General features: G+C 41.9%; 3 protein-coding genes across 7 annotated transcripts in view; 1 reads left to right on the top strand and 2 right to left on the bottom strand.

Moving 5' to 3' along the window:
• LTN1 (listerin E3 ubiquitin protein ligase 1) overlaps positions 1 to 5,565 on the bottom strand; it is a 41,371-nt gene extending 35,806 nt beyond the window's left edge. The window contains exons 1-3 of the mRNA XM_084635791.1: positions 5,476 to 5,565; positions 926 to 1,129; positions 180 to 278 (exon numbers count right to left, since the gene is read on the bottom strand). Coding sequence (XP_084491917.1) covers positions 180 to 278; positions 926 to 1,129; positions 5,476 to 5,517 — 345 coding nt within the window. The 5' untranslated portion in view covers positions 5,518 to 5,565. The remainder of the gene's footprint in view (positions 1 to 179; positions 279 to 925; positions 1,130 to 5,475) is intronic.
• A 1,423-nt stretch (positions 5,566 to 6,988) lies between these two features.
• Positions 6,989 to 13,953, bottom strand: RWDD2B (RWD domain containing 2B). Of its 3 annotated transcripts, XM_084646181.1 has the most exons (6): positions 13,855 to 13,953; positions 13,624 to 13,684; positions 10,855 to 11,084; positions 10,695 to 10,762; positions 9,616 to 9,981; positions 6,989 to 8,988 (listed from the first exon to the last, which is right to left on the bottom strand). In XM_084646181.1, the coding sequence occupies exons 3-6, from the start codon at positions 11,068 to 11,070 to the stop codon at positions 8,754 to 8,756; spliced, it is 885 nt and encodes a 294-aa protein (XP_084502307.1). In that variant the 5' UTR covers positions 11,071 to 11,084; positions 13,624 to 13,684; positions 13,855 to 13,953; the 3' UTR covers positions 6,989 to 8,753. The 3 variants fall into 3 exon arrangements, with proteins under 3 accessions (XP_084502307.1, XP_084502306.1, XP_084502305.1); XM_084646180.1 differs by lacking the exon at positions 13,624 to 13,684 and having other exon boundaries at positions 13,855 to 13,941; XM_084646179.1 differs by lacking the exons at positions 13,624 to 13,684; positions 13,855 to 13,953 and adding an exon at positions 13,486 to 13,614 and having other exon boundaries at positions 6,990 to 8,988.
• Positions 13,632 to 15,987, top strand: part of USP16 (ubiquitin specific peptidase 16) — a 22,901-nt gene continuing 20,545 nt past the window's right edge. Inside the window, exons 1-2 of one of the 3 annotated variants that reach the window (XM_084646149.1) lie at positions 13,632 to 13,764; positions 15,648 to 15,749. In XM_084646149.1, coding sequence (XP_084502275.1) covers positions 15,686 to 15,749 — 64 coding nt within the window. In that variant the 5' untranslated portion in view covers positions 13,632 to 13,764; positions 15,648 to 15,685. Of the gene's footprint in view, positions 13,765 to 14,042; positions 14,147 to 14,481; positions 14,580 to 15,647; positions 15,750 to 15,987 lie in introns of those variants that run through there. The other 2 variants (XM_084646148.1, XM_084646150.1) reach the window with 2 other exon arrangements.

Genomic DNA, 15,987 nt, shown 5'->3' with positions numbered 1-15,987 from the left:
AGGACCAAGTGCTTTTCTCCAAGTTCTAACAGTTTTTTTTTTCTTTAAACTAGCCAACCCACAAAAATATACAATTAGGTGTATCGATCTGATTGCCTTGTGGATTACCACAGAAACTGCCCAGAGCAATTTTATTTGTTGGTTTACTTCTGTCATAACCTAAGTCCTTTAATACTTACAAGTGAGATTTTACAGTAAATTCTTGGCCAGTAAGGAAGAACACCTTTAACAACTTCTGATTCTCTTTCCTTACACATCGCCCCAAACTCCTGCATAGCCTAAAATCAAAATACCAACAGTGTGGGATTAGAAAAATTGCAGGTGAAAGTATATCTTAAAATTTACTAAATTTACCAACTACTGCCTGGTACTGTAATTCTCATGAAACTAGAAATTGGTTCACTTCTTGCAATTGGGTCGAAACACACTAGTTAAGTGGAGTTACTCTTGTAAATTCCCAGTAGGATCAGAACCAGGTGACAGACATTTCTAAAGGTCTTCCAATACATCTTAAAACTGCATACAATCAAAATCAAGCTTTTGAGGCATACAAAAAGTATTTCAAAGATGCTAAACAAATTACAGTATATGCTATGGAATTTGCTAGTGTGAAAGTAAAATTGACTATTTTGGTAGATTCCTTTCTAGCACTTTACACAAAAATATTCCTCTTCCCAAGAAAAATATCAAAAGAACCCTTGCACAAGTGAATATTAGAAATGTCTCATACGTACTTTTGTTACATCTAATTTTGTCACCATTTTTTTTTTTTAGATTCTATGGCTTAAACCATGATCTCATTGAAGTCAATGGGAGTTTTACCAATAATTTCTGTGGAAGCAGGATTTCACCCTATAAACCTTCAAGTTATATTTCTCTTAAAGGATATTTAAAAAGTAAACTAAGGGAAATAGGATACACATACTTTTAATTTTGTTATGACATCTCTTTTGGAGAGTTTTCGCAGCACCATTCGAAAATCAGCATCTACAAGGCTGTCTATTTCTTCTGCTCCTTGGACTGCCGGTACATATCCTAGATCACTCTGAGATGTTCCAAAGCCAATAAACCCAGGCACTGTTCCACGTTCCTTGGCAAGGAGCTCTGCAGCTCTGCCACTGCTGGAGGGCTGATATAAACAAGAGAGAGAAGTCAATTAATTATTCATATCCTTTTAAACCATTGTATTTCTTACTGAAATACTGGTTTTTGAAACGATTTTCATGCACAACCTAAATCATCACACTTGAAGAAATGAGCCTGCAGGTTTGCGTCTTATAATTGATCTGCTGCTCCAAGGGAAAAATTTCACATTATATGCCTTATCATTAAGAAATTGAACCAGGACTTTAAGTAGAGAAATCTGAAATGGTAACTTTATTTTTCAACCTTAGGATCAATATTTTCATTAATTTTCACAATATAAAATTAATCCAAAGAGCAAAAAACCCCAAATATTAAGACCATTCCAAAAGGAAAATAACTGAGTGTACTTTACCCATTAAACTTTGTTCATTAAGATGTTTACTTACAGTAGGACTGCAACAGTACAGCAAACTTGATAAGAGAACATTTACTCCCCCCCACAAAAAACATTTGGTTTGCAGTTTGCTAACTTCCCTTTCTCCTTGCTACTGGGTATTATTTATACAGCTCCCAAAAAAAGTGTTAAATCTTTTAGAGAAAAAATAAAATAAAATACCACAGTCTCTGCCCTGAAGATTTTATCAGCAACAAACACAAAGGTGACCAGAGAAGATTTAAGGGAATGGAGCAGATAGGGTACATAACAACGTCACATGACTTGTTGCATTATTATTGAAAATTATTGCTTTTCTTTTGTTTAGCTTCTCCTCTAACTTGTTCCAGTGAAGTTAATCCTGTGCTTATTTTAATCAATGCCTCACACTTCTTTAAGGCCCGGAGAACAGATGTTCCAAAAAGATTGATGCTTTGAGGTGTTCCATAGCAGATCTATGAGTTCCAAAGTAGGACTGCCCAACGATTAAAAAAATTAATTGCGGTTAATCACGAGATTAAAAAATATAATTGTGATCAATTGCAGTTTTAGTTGCTCTGTTAAACAATAACAGAATACCATTTATTTAAATATTTTAGACGTTTTCTACATTTTCAGATATATTGATTTTACTTACAACACAGAATACAAAATGTACAGTACTCACTTTATAGTATTATTTTTATTATAAATATTTGTACTGTAAAAAAATAAAAGAAATAGTATTTTTCAATCACCTGATATAAGTACTGTAGTGCAATCTATCATGAAAGAGCACCTTAAAAATGTAGATTTTTTTTTTTGTTACATAACTGCACTTCAAAACAATGTAAAACTTTGGGGCCTACAAGTCCACTCAGTCCTACTTTTTGTTCAGCCAACCACTAAGACAAACAAGTTTGTTTACATTTACAGGAGATAATGCTGCCCGCTTCTTATGTACAATGTCACCTGTAAGTGAGAATAGGTGTTTGCCTAGCACGGTTGTAGCCGATATTGCAAGGTATTTACATGCCATATATGCTACACATTCATATGTCCCTTCATGCTTCAGCCACCATTCCAGAAGACACGCTCCCACACTGACTATGGGTTCTGCTCGATAACGATCCAAAACAGTGTGGACTGACGCATGTTATTTTCATCATCTGAGTCAGATGCCACTAGCAGAAGGTTGATTTTCTTTTTCGGTGATTCCAGTTCTGTACTTTCTGCATCAAAGCGTTGCTCTTTTAAGACTTCTGACAGCATGGTCCACACCTCATCCCTGTCAGATTTTGGAAGCACTTCAGATTCTTAAACCTTGCGCTGAGTGCTGTAATTATCTTTAGAAATCTCACATTGGTACCTTCTTTGCGTTTTGTCATATCTACAGTGAAAGTGTTCTTAAATCAAACAATGTGCGCTGGGTTGTCATCGAAAACTGCTAGAACACGAAATATAAGGCAGAATGTGGTAAAACCACAGAGCAGGAGACATATAATTCTCCCCCAAGGAGGGCAGTCACAAATTTAATTAATGCTTTTTTTTTTTTTAACAAGGGTCTTCAGTGTGCACTGTACACTTTGTATTCTGTGTTGTAACTGAAATCAATATATTTTAAAATGTAGAAAAACATCCAAAAATATTTATAATAAATTTCAGTTGGTATTCTATTATTAACAGTGCAATTAAAACTGTGATGAATCACAATATTTTAATCGAGTTAGTTTATTTTGAGTTAATTGCTTGAGTTAACTGCAAATAATTAACAGCCCAAGTTCCAAAGTTTTAACAAAAGTGTAACTAATATCAGTTAACTTTCACAAGTTGTTGGTGTTTTCTTTAAAAAAAAATAAAAATAAAAATAAAACAACAATAGAAATTTTGTGATCATTAGGCATAAAATTACTACAAACTTGGGGGCTAAGCTACACTTGATGTGGCCACCATAACTTTGAATTAAGTAATTTCTGTGAATTTAAAATCTGCCATAATGATGCGTTTCCCAGCATTCCTTTGCCTTCCCTAATATAAACACATAGCAATGTGTACATATTAAAAAAAAAAACAACCCTACCCAAACTAAACACTACACTGCACACACAATTCTTACCCTGGGAAGAGAATGAACAAACCACACATGACAGATGTCACATCACTTCTGGATTGCACTCAGGTTCAGATCCACAGAGGTATTTAGGTAAAGCCCAGTGCGGATACAAAATTTGTATCTGCATCCGATCCGTAAATACAGTATGTGGATATCCGCAGATTTGCAGTGCTCTAGATATAAAATTTGGATCTGCATCCATGCACGATCCACAGACATGGTTCATGGATATCTGCAGATTCGTGGGGCTCTATATCTAGGCTCCACCCTACCTTCCACTGAAATCAGTGGAAGGTAGGAAACTAAATACCTCTGTTGATCTTGGCCTCAGATACCATGCTGATGTGGCAATAGAAGAGCCTATACAAAACAGAAGCTGAAAACTAGTACATTTAAAATAAATTAAGTGTAATTACAGGTACTACATTCGTTCAAGACCCATGCCAATTTGTCATCACATCTTTCTATTCTTAAAAGACGTCTCTTCCCCACAGCTGTCTGAAAGGCCTACACAAGCAACAGAGGAAATGAGGTCATGAGCCTACAGATGTTTATGCACATACTTAACTAAGCATGTGACTAACCCCAATGAAAAGTCACTATGCTATACCAGGCAATCATGCTAGTCCTGCCAATTCTACTAGCAGACAAGAATCCGCCTATGGAGATGATAGACGCCTGAAGGCAGTGCTGTATTTCAGGATGGTCACATTGCCTTCTGAGTCTCTGCAAGCTGCATCCCCAATTTAAATATAAAAGGGTTTTCAACCTGCTCCATTTTACACCAGCTGGCTGCAGGTCATAGTCCCCAAGTGAATCAACAACAAAGTGAGAACAGGCATACAAATTTGGTTAGCCAATTATTTCCTTGTGGATGATAAACAGACTTTTGAACAGTGATTCTCAACAGAAGGCCCCTGGGTCACTTGCGGCCCAATCAGCAACCAGATGTGGCCCATGTGACATCCTCAGGGCCATACAGGTAGTATATATATTGTGTGGAGACAAGGCCCATATAACAGAGAGAGAGAGAGCTGCATATCCAGCCCAAAATGGTAACCAAGCTGAGAACCACCACTTTAGAGTATGGCCTGTGAACCCCTGTGTTAAATTTCAGATTAGGGCCATAAGGGCCCCCTGATCTCCGGGCCCCCTGATCTCCCGGCCCCCTACCACAGTCCACAGAATGCCACCCACCGACTCCTGCAGGGGAGGGAATTATTCCCTTCCGCACGGAAGCAAGTACTACTGCTCTTTAGCCCGGCCTACACGAGGCATTTGTGCGGCTGCAGCCACGCCGGCTAAGGAGATGGGTTTTGTTTTTTTTTTGCAACACTGGCCTCTGACCAAAAAGATGCGGCTGCCCCAGCACAGAAGCGTTGTTGTCAGTCCGGTTTATTTCACTGGGGGTAAGGGATACGACCGACACCCAGAACGGCACTTCTTTGCCCACAACACGGTGCATCGCCACCGGCCGGGTTTGCCACTGGCGAACCTTCCCTAGCGCAGCCCTGACCCTGGCAGCTCCGACTGGGCTCGCTACACCGGTTAGGAAGGTCTCCGGCCTCAGGCGAGCCCCCTGCTCTTCTCTGCCCAAGGTCGATCCCCCCCGTCGGGCAGACCCCGGGCCCAGCGTCACCCCCAGGCACGCATCCCCCACGGCTGTGGGGCCGGGACCCCAGCGGGAGGGCACCGCCGCTTTCCCCCCAGGCCTCCCCCGCCGCACAGGCCGGGGACGGGGCCAGTCACCCCGCTGCTGCTGGGGGCTGGGAGCGGCCTGGACCCCCGCCCCCGCCCAAAGGGGAGCAGCGGCCTCCCCCTGCCCGCTCCTGGAGAAGCCGCCGCCCGGCCCGGGCGGACTCACCCGCACGTTGCCCTTGGTTCGCTGCTTGTTCTTCCCCCCCATGGCGGCGGCGGCGGCGCAGCAAGACGCGGCCGGAGACGGACCCGCAGAGAGCCGGCCCAGGCGGGGGCGGCGCTTGCAGGCCGGGGAGCCTCCCCCAGCGCGGAGCAAGGTGGGGACCGTGCCATGGGGGGGGGGGAGGAGTCCCCTGCCCGCACTGCCCCCCCTCACCCCGTGAGACACCCCCTGCTTTCCCGGCCACAACAACGCCCCCCCCCCCATCATCATCATCAACTGGCTTAAAAATCATATGAGTTTTTTTAAACAAATAATAAATGTGAGGTTTTTATGTTCCCTCTGGATTTCATGCCTCGGGTACACTGGGTGCACGTTTTTGCTTTTGTCCTTAATAATGGGACCAGGGATAGAAATATTTTCTTATTTATTGTAAAGAAAGTTGAGATTCTCATGAAATCACTTGATTCCAGGAGCTGGGTCTTGAAGAAAAAACAACACATGCCCCAAGATTTGGTAATATTGCTTTTCACAGATCTAGGATTTCCTTCACCAACATTGCACCTTCCCCAGCTGGCATGCAAGGTCCAGGGTGCTGGCTGGTTTCCACTAAGCCAGAGATGGCAGCTTGTCCATGATGCTGCTGTGTGTGGACAGACACAGCAGACTCCCATATCCCTCACACTTCATTAAACTGCATACTTTACAATCGACTATTTGACCTTCAATACCTTTAAGCCTTCATGTTTTGGCTTGATCCAAAACCCACTGAAATTAATGAAAGTTATTCAATTTACTTAAATGGCCCAATTATTACACTTTCATTTAAATGGCAACCAGAGAGAAATCTGAAAGTACATACAGTAAAGCTTCCTAAAGAGTCATGACTTAGCCTTTCAGATGATAAATGCATGAAAGTACTTAAAACAGGAGTATGCACAAACATGTACATTTTGATGTACTTGGAATGCTTTTTTTCAAAAACAAGACAGCTTGATATGATGTTCCTTAAAAATAGTTACAAACATCTATATTAGAATGATTGTAGATGTCAGATAAATGGGAAATGAACATTTTTAGTAATTGCTGCTGTATCTTTGTGATAATTACATTAACACAGTTCCAAACTGAAATATCTTTTTAAATCATAGCTTCTACTAATATTTTTGAAAATACTGTAATTCCCTAGTACACTTTGGATAACTTTACTAATCTTAAGTAAATCCATTCTAGTACAATTAAAGACGAACACTTTAGCAGGGTTTGAAAGAGGAAACAGAATTGTGTTGTGAGCTGAAATCAAATATGCACCACAAAAGCTCTCTCACCACTTTTTGCCTACGTAAGAGATTTGAATGTCAAGATTATTACTGAATTCAGCCGCTAATATATTAATCGCCACCATCCATGACACTCAGTGTGTGCTACTTATTAAATGTACACAACTTTCAAAGTCCTTTACAATGTAGAATACTTGCTTTAAGGAAAATAATAAAGAGTTCAATCTTTTCTTATGAATTCATGTATATAAATTTATTGAAATCTGACATAAAATTATACAGTCTGATCCTGCAAATTCTCTCCCATGTGAGTACTTCTTAATCATATGATTTCTATTTAAGTCGGTGGGAGTAATTATATAAAAAAGGGTTTGCAAACTGTAAACTTTTCGGGGGGTGACATGAATATAAAGGGAAGGGTAAACACCTTTAAATCCCTCCTGGCCAGGGGAAAAACCCTTTCACCTGTAAAAGGTTAAGAAGCTAAGATAACCTCGCTGGCACCTGACCAAAATGACCAATGAGGAGAAAAGATACTTTCAAAGCTGGAGGGGGGCGGAAACAAAGGGTTCTCTCTGTCTGTGTGTTGCTTTTGCTGGGACTAGAGCAGGAATGCAGGTCAGATCTCCTTTAAAGAGTTAATAAGCAATCTAGTTAGATATGCGTTAGATTCTGTTTTGTTTAAATGGCTGATAAAATAAGTTGTGCTGAAAGGAATGTATATTCCTGTTTTTGTGTCTTTTTGTAACTTAATGTTTTGCCTAAAGGGATTCTCTGTGTTTTGAATCTGATTACCCTGTAAGGTATTTACCATCCTGATTTTACAGGGGTGATTCTTTTACTTTTTCTTTAATTAAAATTCTTCTTTTAAGAACCTGATTGCATTTTCATTGTTCTTAAGATCCAAGTGTTTGGGTCTGTGTTCACCTACGCAAATTGGTGAGGATTTTTATCAAGCCTTCGCCAGGAAAGGGGGGTGTAGGGTTTGGGGGGGATTTTGGAGGGAAAGACGTTTCCAAGTGGACTCTTTCCCTGTTATATTTGTTAGACTCTTGGTGGTGGCAGCCATAAGGTAAAATAATTTGTACCTTGGGAAAGTTTAACCTAAGCTGGTAAAAATAAGCTTAAGAGGTTTTTCATGCAGGTCCCCACATCTGTACCCTAGAGTTCAGAGTGGGGGAAGGAACCTTGACAGGGGGCAAGGACCATCTTTTTGTTATGTGTTTGTATGTGGCTAGCTCAATGGGGCACCAATCCTGATCAAAGCTTTTAAACACTACTAAAATAGAAATAATAATAGAATTCAACTAATCAATTATAAACTTGTTAGAGCAACCACTGTGTCTTACCTGAGGGCCCCACATTGCAAATCTTTTTTTCCTTATGTGAGAAGTCCTTATTCATGTGACTAGTCCCACTGGCGTCAATAAAACTACTTGACGTATGAGTAAGGCTTTGGAGGATCTACCCCTATCTTTATAAAGCACCATGTTCAACTGAAAGTATTATAAGCAGAAAATATTTTAAAAATGTTTTGGAATCAAAACATCTGCTGGTAGTGTTTGTAAACACAATGTTCAATTATGTAAAAGACAACATTTCTTTCCAGAGATGCCTGCTTAAAATAACTGTAATCACTGGAAAATCACACACCCATGTTTGGATCTTTTTTTTTTACTATATTACATAGATATAATCAACTTCTCCAAAGTGAAGTTTTAATCGTTCAGATTATAAATAGTATACAGCATCTCTCAAAAAGTTGTCTTTGTAATTAGCATCATTATATATCTTTCCCTTTAAAATATGTTTATATTAAAGCATTGATGTAGTCATTTTCACGAGCATTATTTAAAAATATTCGTTTTCATGGAAAACTGAATTCATCTTATAAAGCAGAAGTATCCATTTCTCTCCCTGATCAACTATTTCAGAGGGGAAAAGAATAATTTACCCAAGACTGTCACATAATTTTTCAAGTACATAGATTGGATCCTTGCTGATCTAACATCCTTCAACTCCAAAGTACATCTGAAAAACATCAGCACACCCCTTTTCATCTAAAAAATGATACAGCTGCCCCAGATCCATATGCTTTCCTCTGGTACCAGGCGCATCAAATACTTTTTCTTCAAAAGATGAGAATTTTCTTTGTTTCTGCATCTCAGCATGTGACCCATCCAGAGAAATATCCTCTCTGTGGCGAATTAAAATTCTCCGCCATGTTAATCTTCTGATTCTGAAAACAATGAGGGAAATATGCATCGATAAAATGTAGCATGTTTTTTTGAAGCAGGTATTATGAAAGAAGGAAAATCGACAAATTTAAATTGTGTAGATATCTGGTATACACGTTACAGTTCATTAGCCAATCAGTCAAACATACCTGCAAACATTCCTAGAACCAGAGCATTGTTTCTTTACACCCATATCTGCCAGATGATCAAAGGCACTTAGCCTTATACCTCACAGAGCAGTCAATAAAGTTGGGATTTAAATATAACTGCACACTTCCACCTTGTCTGTGCTAGAAATTTTCTTACCCTTTTTCTTTATTACTAAATGGGCAGAGCTGAACCAGGTCTATACTACACAAGAATACAAATAATAAAAGCAATATAAAAAATTGGCAAAGAGAACCCCTTGCTGGCTAATTTATGGCCCTGATGTCCATAAGAAGTGGCAGAAGGTGGGAGGTGTAAATGTATTGTGATAAAATATTTACTTTTCATAGACAAGATGTTGATTTTACCAGTACTACGAGTTGCCCATCTTCTGCCAAATGTACAGAACCACAACATAACAAGCACAATATTCTAACTACCAATGTTACTTAAAAACAGAATATAGTACATAAAAAGCAAACCTTGACCAGAATTCTTCACAAGCACTCTGTGGGCCTTCTACACAAACAACACCTGGTTTCCCAGGCATGCTAAACCCCGACAGAGCGAGCTCCTTAGACCAATCAACAATATTCTTTCTTTTATGCTTGTTGTAGATGTGATGACTATAGATCCATAATCTAGTGAAAATGACATCTTCTGACTGCATAGTCCTTAATGTCGTCTCTGAGGAAGATGAAAGCTCCTTATCGATATAAGCAGCTGCATGATCTTTAACCCATTCTCTTGCATTTAATATACAGACCTCACCACTGCAGTTTCTCTTCAAGTATGTTTTTAGATCTGTGTTCAGATTAACCTGCTGTGATCGGCTTAATGATGGTGACCTAAGGAAAAAATATTAACACGTTTTGTTAGCATATCTTTTTCAAAAGGTAGGAAAATCAAAATTTCTAAAAACTCTATTATGTTGTTAGTTTAGAATTGGTGTATAATATTGCTCTACAAAAGCATTTTGTTTGGCTAAAACATTTAAGTTAATATTTCCTAAGAAAATCCCATTTTAGTCTTTAAGGACTAACTGCAGATTTAATATATAGCACTATAGATCTGTAAATTTCAAACAGGGAAAGCCCAGATGGGAATTTATGATGGTCACTGCAGTAGTGTTCTGAGATATACAATGTAACAGAAACAAACAAAAATACTAAAAGAGAAATAATGCAGGTCAGTGAGTAACAATATTCTGCCAAACAGAAGGATGAGATTTATTAAACAACCTTTCACTTCTTAGGTTAGAACCGACTGGAAGCATTGTCACGATGGACTATGGCCCAGATCCTCAAAGGTAATTAGGCACCTAACTCCCACTGAAATATCTTTGGGACTCTGAGCCTATGTTCCTTACTTGGGCAATGGTCCTGTAAAATGATCCACACAGGAAGACCACCACTGTGTCCACATGGAGCCACACTAATTTCACTGTACTGGGAGCTAGCACTCCTATGTGTGCTCTTTGGGGCTGTCTCTTGCTATTATGTTTGTACTGATCTAGTGAATTTTAGCTTTTAGTTCCCTGTCTAGTAATTTCTGACAGTACCTGACAGTAATTTCTGGTAGAACAGCTGGGTAGTTAAACGGTAAAGCACAGAATAAAGAAAGCATTACCTAAAAAGAAAAAAAAAAAAAAAAAAGGCATTAAAATCTGATCTGAAATGTCTTTTTTTTTTTCTTTTCTTTCAAAAATATGGCTACATTACCATAGTGGCATCAGCAACCTCTTGCTTTACATTCAGTGTAAACTGAACTTTTGAAGATGGGATCTCTGAAGTCTTATTATCAATATACTGTTTTAGTTCTGCTACAGCCAGCTGGTCAGTCACAACAAACTCATCTTCATCAGGAAACATACTAGAAAGTAGGTCTAACTCAGAAAGTTGTACTTCAGCTTCTTCCAAGTTAGTCATTTTGGCCATGTTTTAGCTGTTTCCTAAATAAAGAAATTAGGAAAAAATGAAAAGACACAATTCTAATAGATGTAAGCACAAGTGTAAGGCCCAATCGTGCAACTCTTACGTAATATTAATTCATATAATTCCACCAAAATCAATGGGATTGCTCATAAGAGCTGGTCAGCTAAGGGTTTGCAGGATGGGGCCAATATAGAAATGATGGCTGAAATCTTGGCCCTATTTAAATCAATGGGAACACTCACGACATCCCATTGATTTCAATAGGGCCAGGATTTCACCCTGTGTTTCAAACTCAAATGTTTTTAGATTACACAGTGTGATATGTTTTGAATTCCATCATTTGTGTTGTTTTGGTATTTGCAGTGCTGGATAAGGCTATTGGGGACACTGGGGCATGGCCACTAGGTAACTCGAGGGGATGGAAGACCACGAGTGTCGATGAAGCCCCCTCGCACTAGGCCCAGGTGTCCTTGGCCCCGCCTCCTGCCTGGAGGCACTCGCAGCAGCTCTGCGTACTAGGCCCAAGTGTCCTTGGCCCCCCCGCCTGGAGGCACACACAGCAGTTATACTGAGAATCTGCAACAATCTGTTGCAGAGTCAGACTGCCTGAAACTAAGCAAGGCCAAACAGGGCAGATATGGAAGAACAATGCTGAATAAAGCAGCTTTATGTATAGTTTAACAAATGATACAGAGAACCAGGGAACAGCTGGGAACTGGATTGGCTGGTATATGGATACTTGGGGCAGCTTGCTATTAGATAAGTATGCTGGGGAAAAGGATGTATAAAAGCCTGTGTAATTTCCTGCTCTGTGTACAGGATTTGAGATTCAAATCTCCCTGTACCTTTTTGAAGCTTCAAATAAACTTTTCTGCTTCTCCACCCCGTTGTGATTATTGGGTGTAGCACACCGGGTAACGACCCACCCAAGCTGTTGTTCAGCCTCTTGGCACTGGGTGCCGGCAACAAGGCTATGCTTACAGGTCTGTCCTTCCAACAACATGTGGAGAAACTAGGCATATAGTGCCAATTTAAGCATCAAAGTGCAATTATGGTCAGAAAAGTGATGGTAGAAATGGTACATTCTTGCTCATTGGAACTGCTCACTGTGCATTCAAAGACATATTTACTGTAGTGACAAACTCTTCTACATTTTGCTAATATTAGCCTGCAGAGCCAATATAGACGTGGGAAACTGTGATGAATTTTACTAAGCCTTACATCTCAACCAAATGGTTAACTAAATTCTAATTAGAGAAATTTTTACAAGTGATGATACATGAGCCAAAAGAATCTCTCTGGCCCTTCAGACCCCACAGTGGGGTTTCCAGCACTGACAGTTGTTACAGTAAGCACTCCTATCCTTAGGGGAGGACCCATTCTAGAAAGAGGAACAAATTACATTTTTCAAAACACACAAAGTCTAAAAAGTAGAGCTAGTCTATGCTAAATCCACAGCAAATTTCCCACTAATAATAGAGATTTGCACAAAGATCAAGGTTTGAGTATGGTACTAATAACTTTTTAGGCCTCTGTCCTGCAAATACACACGCAAAGGCTTAACTTTGTGCACTCTTGAGTAGTCCTGTTGACTTCAGGGGCACTACCAACAGTGTGTAAAGTTAAACATGTCCATAAGATTTTTGTAGGGCCTGAGCCTGAGTAAACAAGTGTTGAATCAGCAGTGTTAGCCGTGTCAGTCCCCGGCTACTAAAGAGACAAGGTGGGCAAGATCATATCTTTTATCGGCCCAAACGTCTGTTGGTGAAAGAAACAAGCTTTCTGAGCGACACAGAGCTCTGCTTCAGGTCTGGTAAAGGTTTCAGAGTCGCCGCCGTGTTAGTCTGTATCCGCAAAAAGAAAAGGAGTACTTGTGGCACCTTAGAGACTAACCAATTTATTTGAGCATAAGCGTTGGTGAGCTACAGCTCACTTCATCGGATACGCCCAGCCTCACACAAGGGGGAACCGATTGCTGAGCATAAGTCGCCGGAGCGTCTTGCAGGTGCCAATGGGCCACGCTCCCGCGAATGGTCCCTTCGCTTTAGCAAGACGCTCTCACAACTCCGCTTGCTGAGCCGCCGGTCCCACCGCGCGTGGAGCGGCCAGGGGCTGCCGGGCGCCCCTGCCCCAGACCGGAAGAAGGGGCCGGTGTAAGCTCAGCTCCCACCGACCGCAGCCGCGGGCCCAGGGAGAGGCGTTACCTCCCCGCACCGCTGTGGGGGCCTGGGCGCAGGCGCTTTGGCCGACGGGGGACGACACAGGGGCAGAAACGGTTCCCCTGAATGATTTGAAAATCTGAGCTTTAAATCACCACGCTGGGCCCGGGATCGGCCCGGCCCCGCCCCGCTTGGGCAGCTCGCAGCGCTACAGCGCCCCACGCAGCCGCTCCCTGCCCAGCACGGGCCCGCAACTCACCGCCCCGGCCGTGGGCTGGGAGGGAACACAGCCACTGCGCCATCGCGCCTGCGCTGCGACTCTTGCCCTTCCTGATTCGCGGTCTCTCGCCGACCGACCGACCTCAACTCCCCTCCAGTTTCCCACTATGCAACGCACCGGAAGTGATAAAGAGCCGTTGCCTCTCGTCCTGGGCCAAGTCACGCTCACAGCTCAGCTGCTGGAAGAGGGCGGAAGCCGTAAAACTACGCCGAGCCGGAAATAGGTGCCGTAAAACATCGCGCTTCACGACACTGGCAGGTGAGGGGCTTAGGCTCAGCGAGTTTCCCTGGATTCCACCACGTTATTTACCCTCCCTTATTCCCCCCCACCTGTCTCCGAGTCACTTACTCTCCTAGCCTGAGGCGCCTCGTGTCCGCTCCCGGCCCAGCTCTTGCGCGGCTGGGACGGGGCTGTGGGGCTTTCCCACTGGTTCTGGTGCCCGTCCGTAACGCGTCGGAGGCGGGCTCAGGAGAGGCTGACTAGCCAATCGGAGCCAGCGGGCTGCCCCCGAGTTGCCGGGCGAGTTAGGGTGCGCGGCACTCCAGGCTTGGGTTAGTGTGAGAGGAGGGGCCGGCTGCCGTGGCTGCCTCGCTGGGGGCAGCAGCTGGAAGACTCGGTGCTCGTCGCTCCACGTGGGCGGGTAAGCAGCCCTGTGCGCCCGCTCCCTGGGGCGGGGCGGGGAAGGGGGGCAGCTGCAGCAGCCTTATCCCGGGGCCCCTTGGGGCTGGGAGCTGGAATGGCAGGGGGCGCTGGAACAATTTGAATAGTGGGGGTGCTGAGGGCCATTGAACCAAACTGTGAACCCTGTATATGAGGGAAACCACGTCAAGCCAGGGGGTGCAGCAGTTCCAGCACCTATGGCAGCGAGGTCTCCTTGTGCTGAGAGCGTGCCTGGGGGAGGCTCAGGGTCCCTGGGCAGATGTGGACCAAATAACACGTGTTGTGCTGTGTGACGCTCACTCTGCATGGAGGGGGGAGGGGGGGTGTAGCCCAAGGGGCTACATCTCCTGTGGAGGCATGGCGGTGGTGGTGGGAGAAGTGGCTCGAGATAGAGAGGTTGCATACCTGGTACGGTAAGTCTGCGTAGGGTAGAAATGCAGTACTTTGGTTTAGCTAAAGGTTGACAATTGCAACTTTATTTTTGAGTGTGCAACTAATTCCTTTTCCAGATCTATAATTTATTTAGTCTGAACTTTCAGTGTGTTAAATTTGCCACACCCTCTAAAGTGCTACTTTATATTTCACATAAATGAATGTAGTATATCTTTACATTCGTTACCTCCTGGGTAAACTTGTCCTTTTAAAAATGTGGTGGGAATTCGTTTTTGTGTCAAAGGTCGGATATCTGACCTTTCTTTGGGGGATCCCCTCTGAATTCAGCTACTCTTGTCCTTTTTCTGTTTATATACGTCCAACCATACATACAGTACCTGATTTTTGTTGTTGTTATTTAAGACAAGCATAAATGCAGAGTTTGCTTAAGGCTCTGTCATGAAGTTAGAGACTGATGCCTCTCTAGGTCCTTTTCTAAGGGTATACTCAAACAGTTGTTCCAAATTGCATTATTTACTAGATAGTTGTATGAATACAAAAACTGAAATCTCCCAGAATTGAAGAGACATTGATGCCAGAAGAAATCTGAATCTCCAGTATATTGTCAAATGCTGTTAGAATAACAATTTATTTAATGTTGCTGAGCAAGTCATTTAAAAAAAAGAAGGCATTTCCAATAAATCAAAAGTAGAGAGTTCATTAAATAAGTAACTTCAGTATTTAAATGTGATAAAGCTGCTAATATGACAGTTGCCTCCTAAAACTTTTGTGGCCTAAAACATTAAGGTGAGCCATAAAAGGTGTAGGGGAATTTTGCTGACATTTGAGACCCCACTCTTACGAATTGAAGACCTCTGTGCCCTTGTGGAGTCCCATACATCTCAGGGTCAGATCAGGTTGCAGAAGTGGGGTCAAAATGTGCATTAGCTGTAATGTACAGAAATATTATGAATTCATGTGCCCTTGAAATTCAGTTAATTTAAAACTAGTTAATTTGTTAGATTGCTGCTACCTTTTGTATAACCTCCTACAAGCAGAATCAAAATCTAGTTTTGAATTTAATGTTTTGGTTTTTTTCCCCCCATTAGGTGATTGTTCTGTGTAAGGAAAACTACAAAGCAGTAATATGGGAAAGAGGCGAACAAAGGGAAAAAATACACAGGCTGATGATGAGTCTCAGGATATTTTGGGTATGTTTCATAACAAAAAATTTTTCAGAGAAGTCTGAAGTACTGTGGAAGAAATGTTTCATTGTCTTCAAAGTGAGGAGCATTGAAAACCCATTAATAATCAGAAGGCATTTACAGTAGTCACTTTTACTACTTTGAATGTTTAATTGTAAAGAATGAGTTTATCCAGCTGAAACTTAGTCCTTCAGAAAGCCTCAGTATTGCTTCTCAAACTTGGTAGGAAATCTACAAAATATCA

This window comes from Lepidochelys olivacea (assembly GCF_965140295.1).
Source record: "Lepidochelys olivacea isolate rLepOli2 genome assembly, chromosome: 1".
NCBI lineage: Eukaryota > Metazoa > Chordata > Testudines > Cheloniidae > Lepidochelys > Lepidochelys olivacea.
This window is presented reverse-complemented; position numbering and strand designations above follow the sequence as displayed.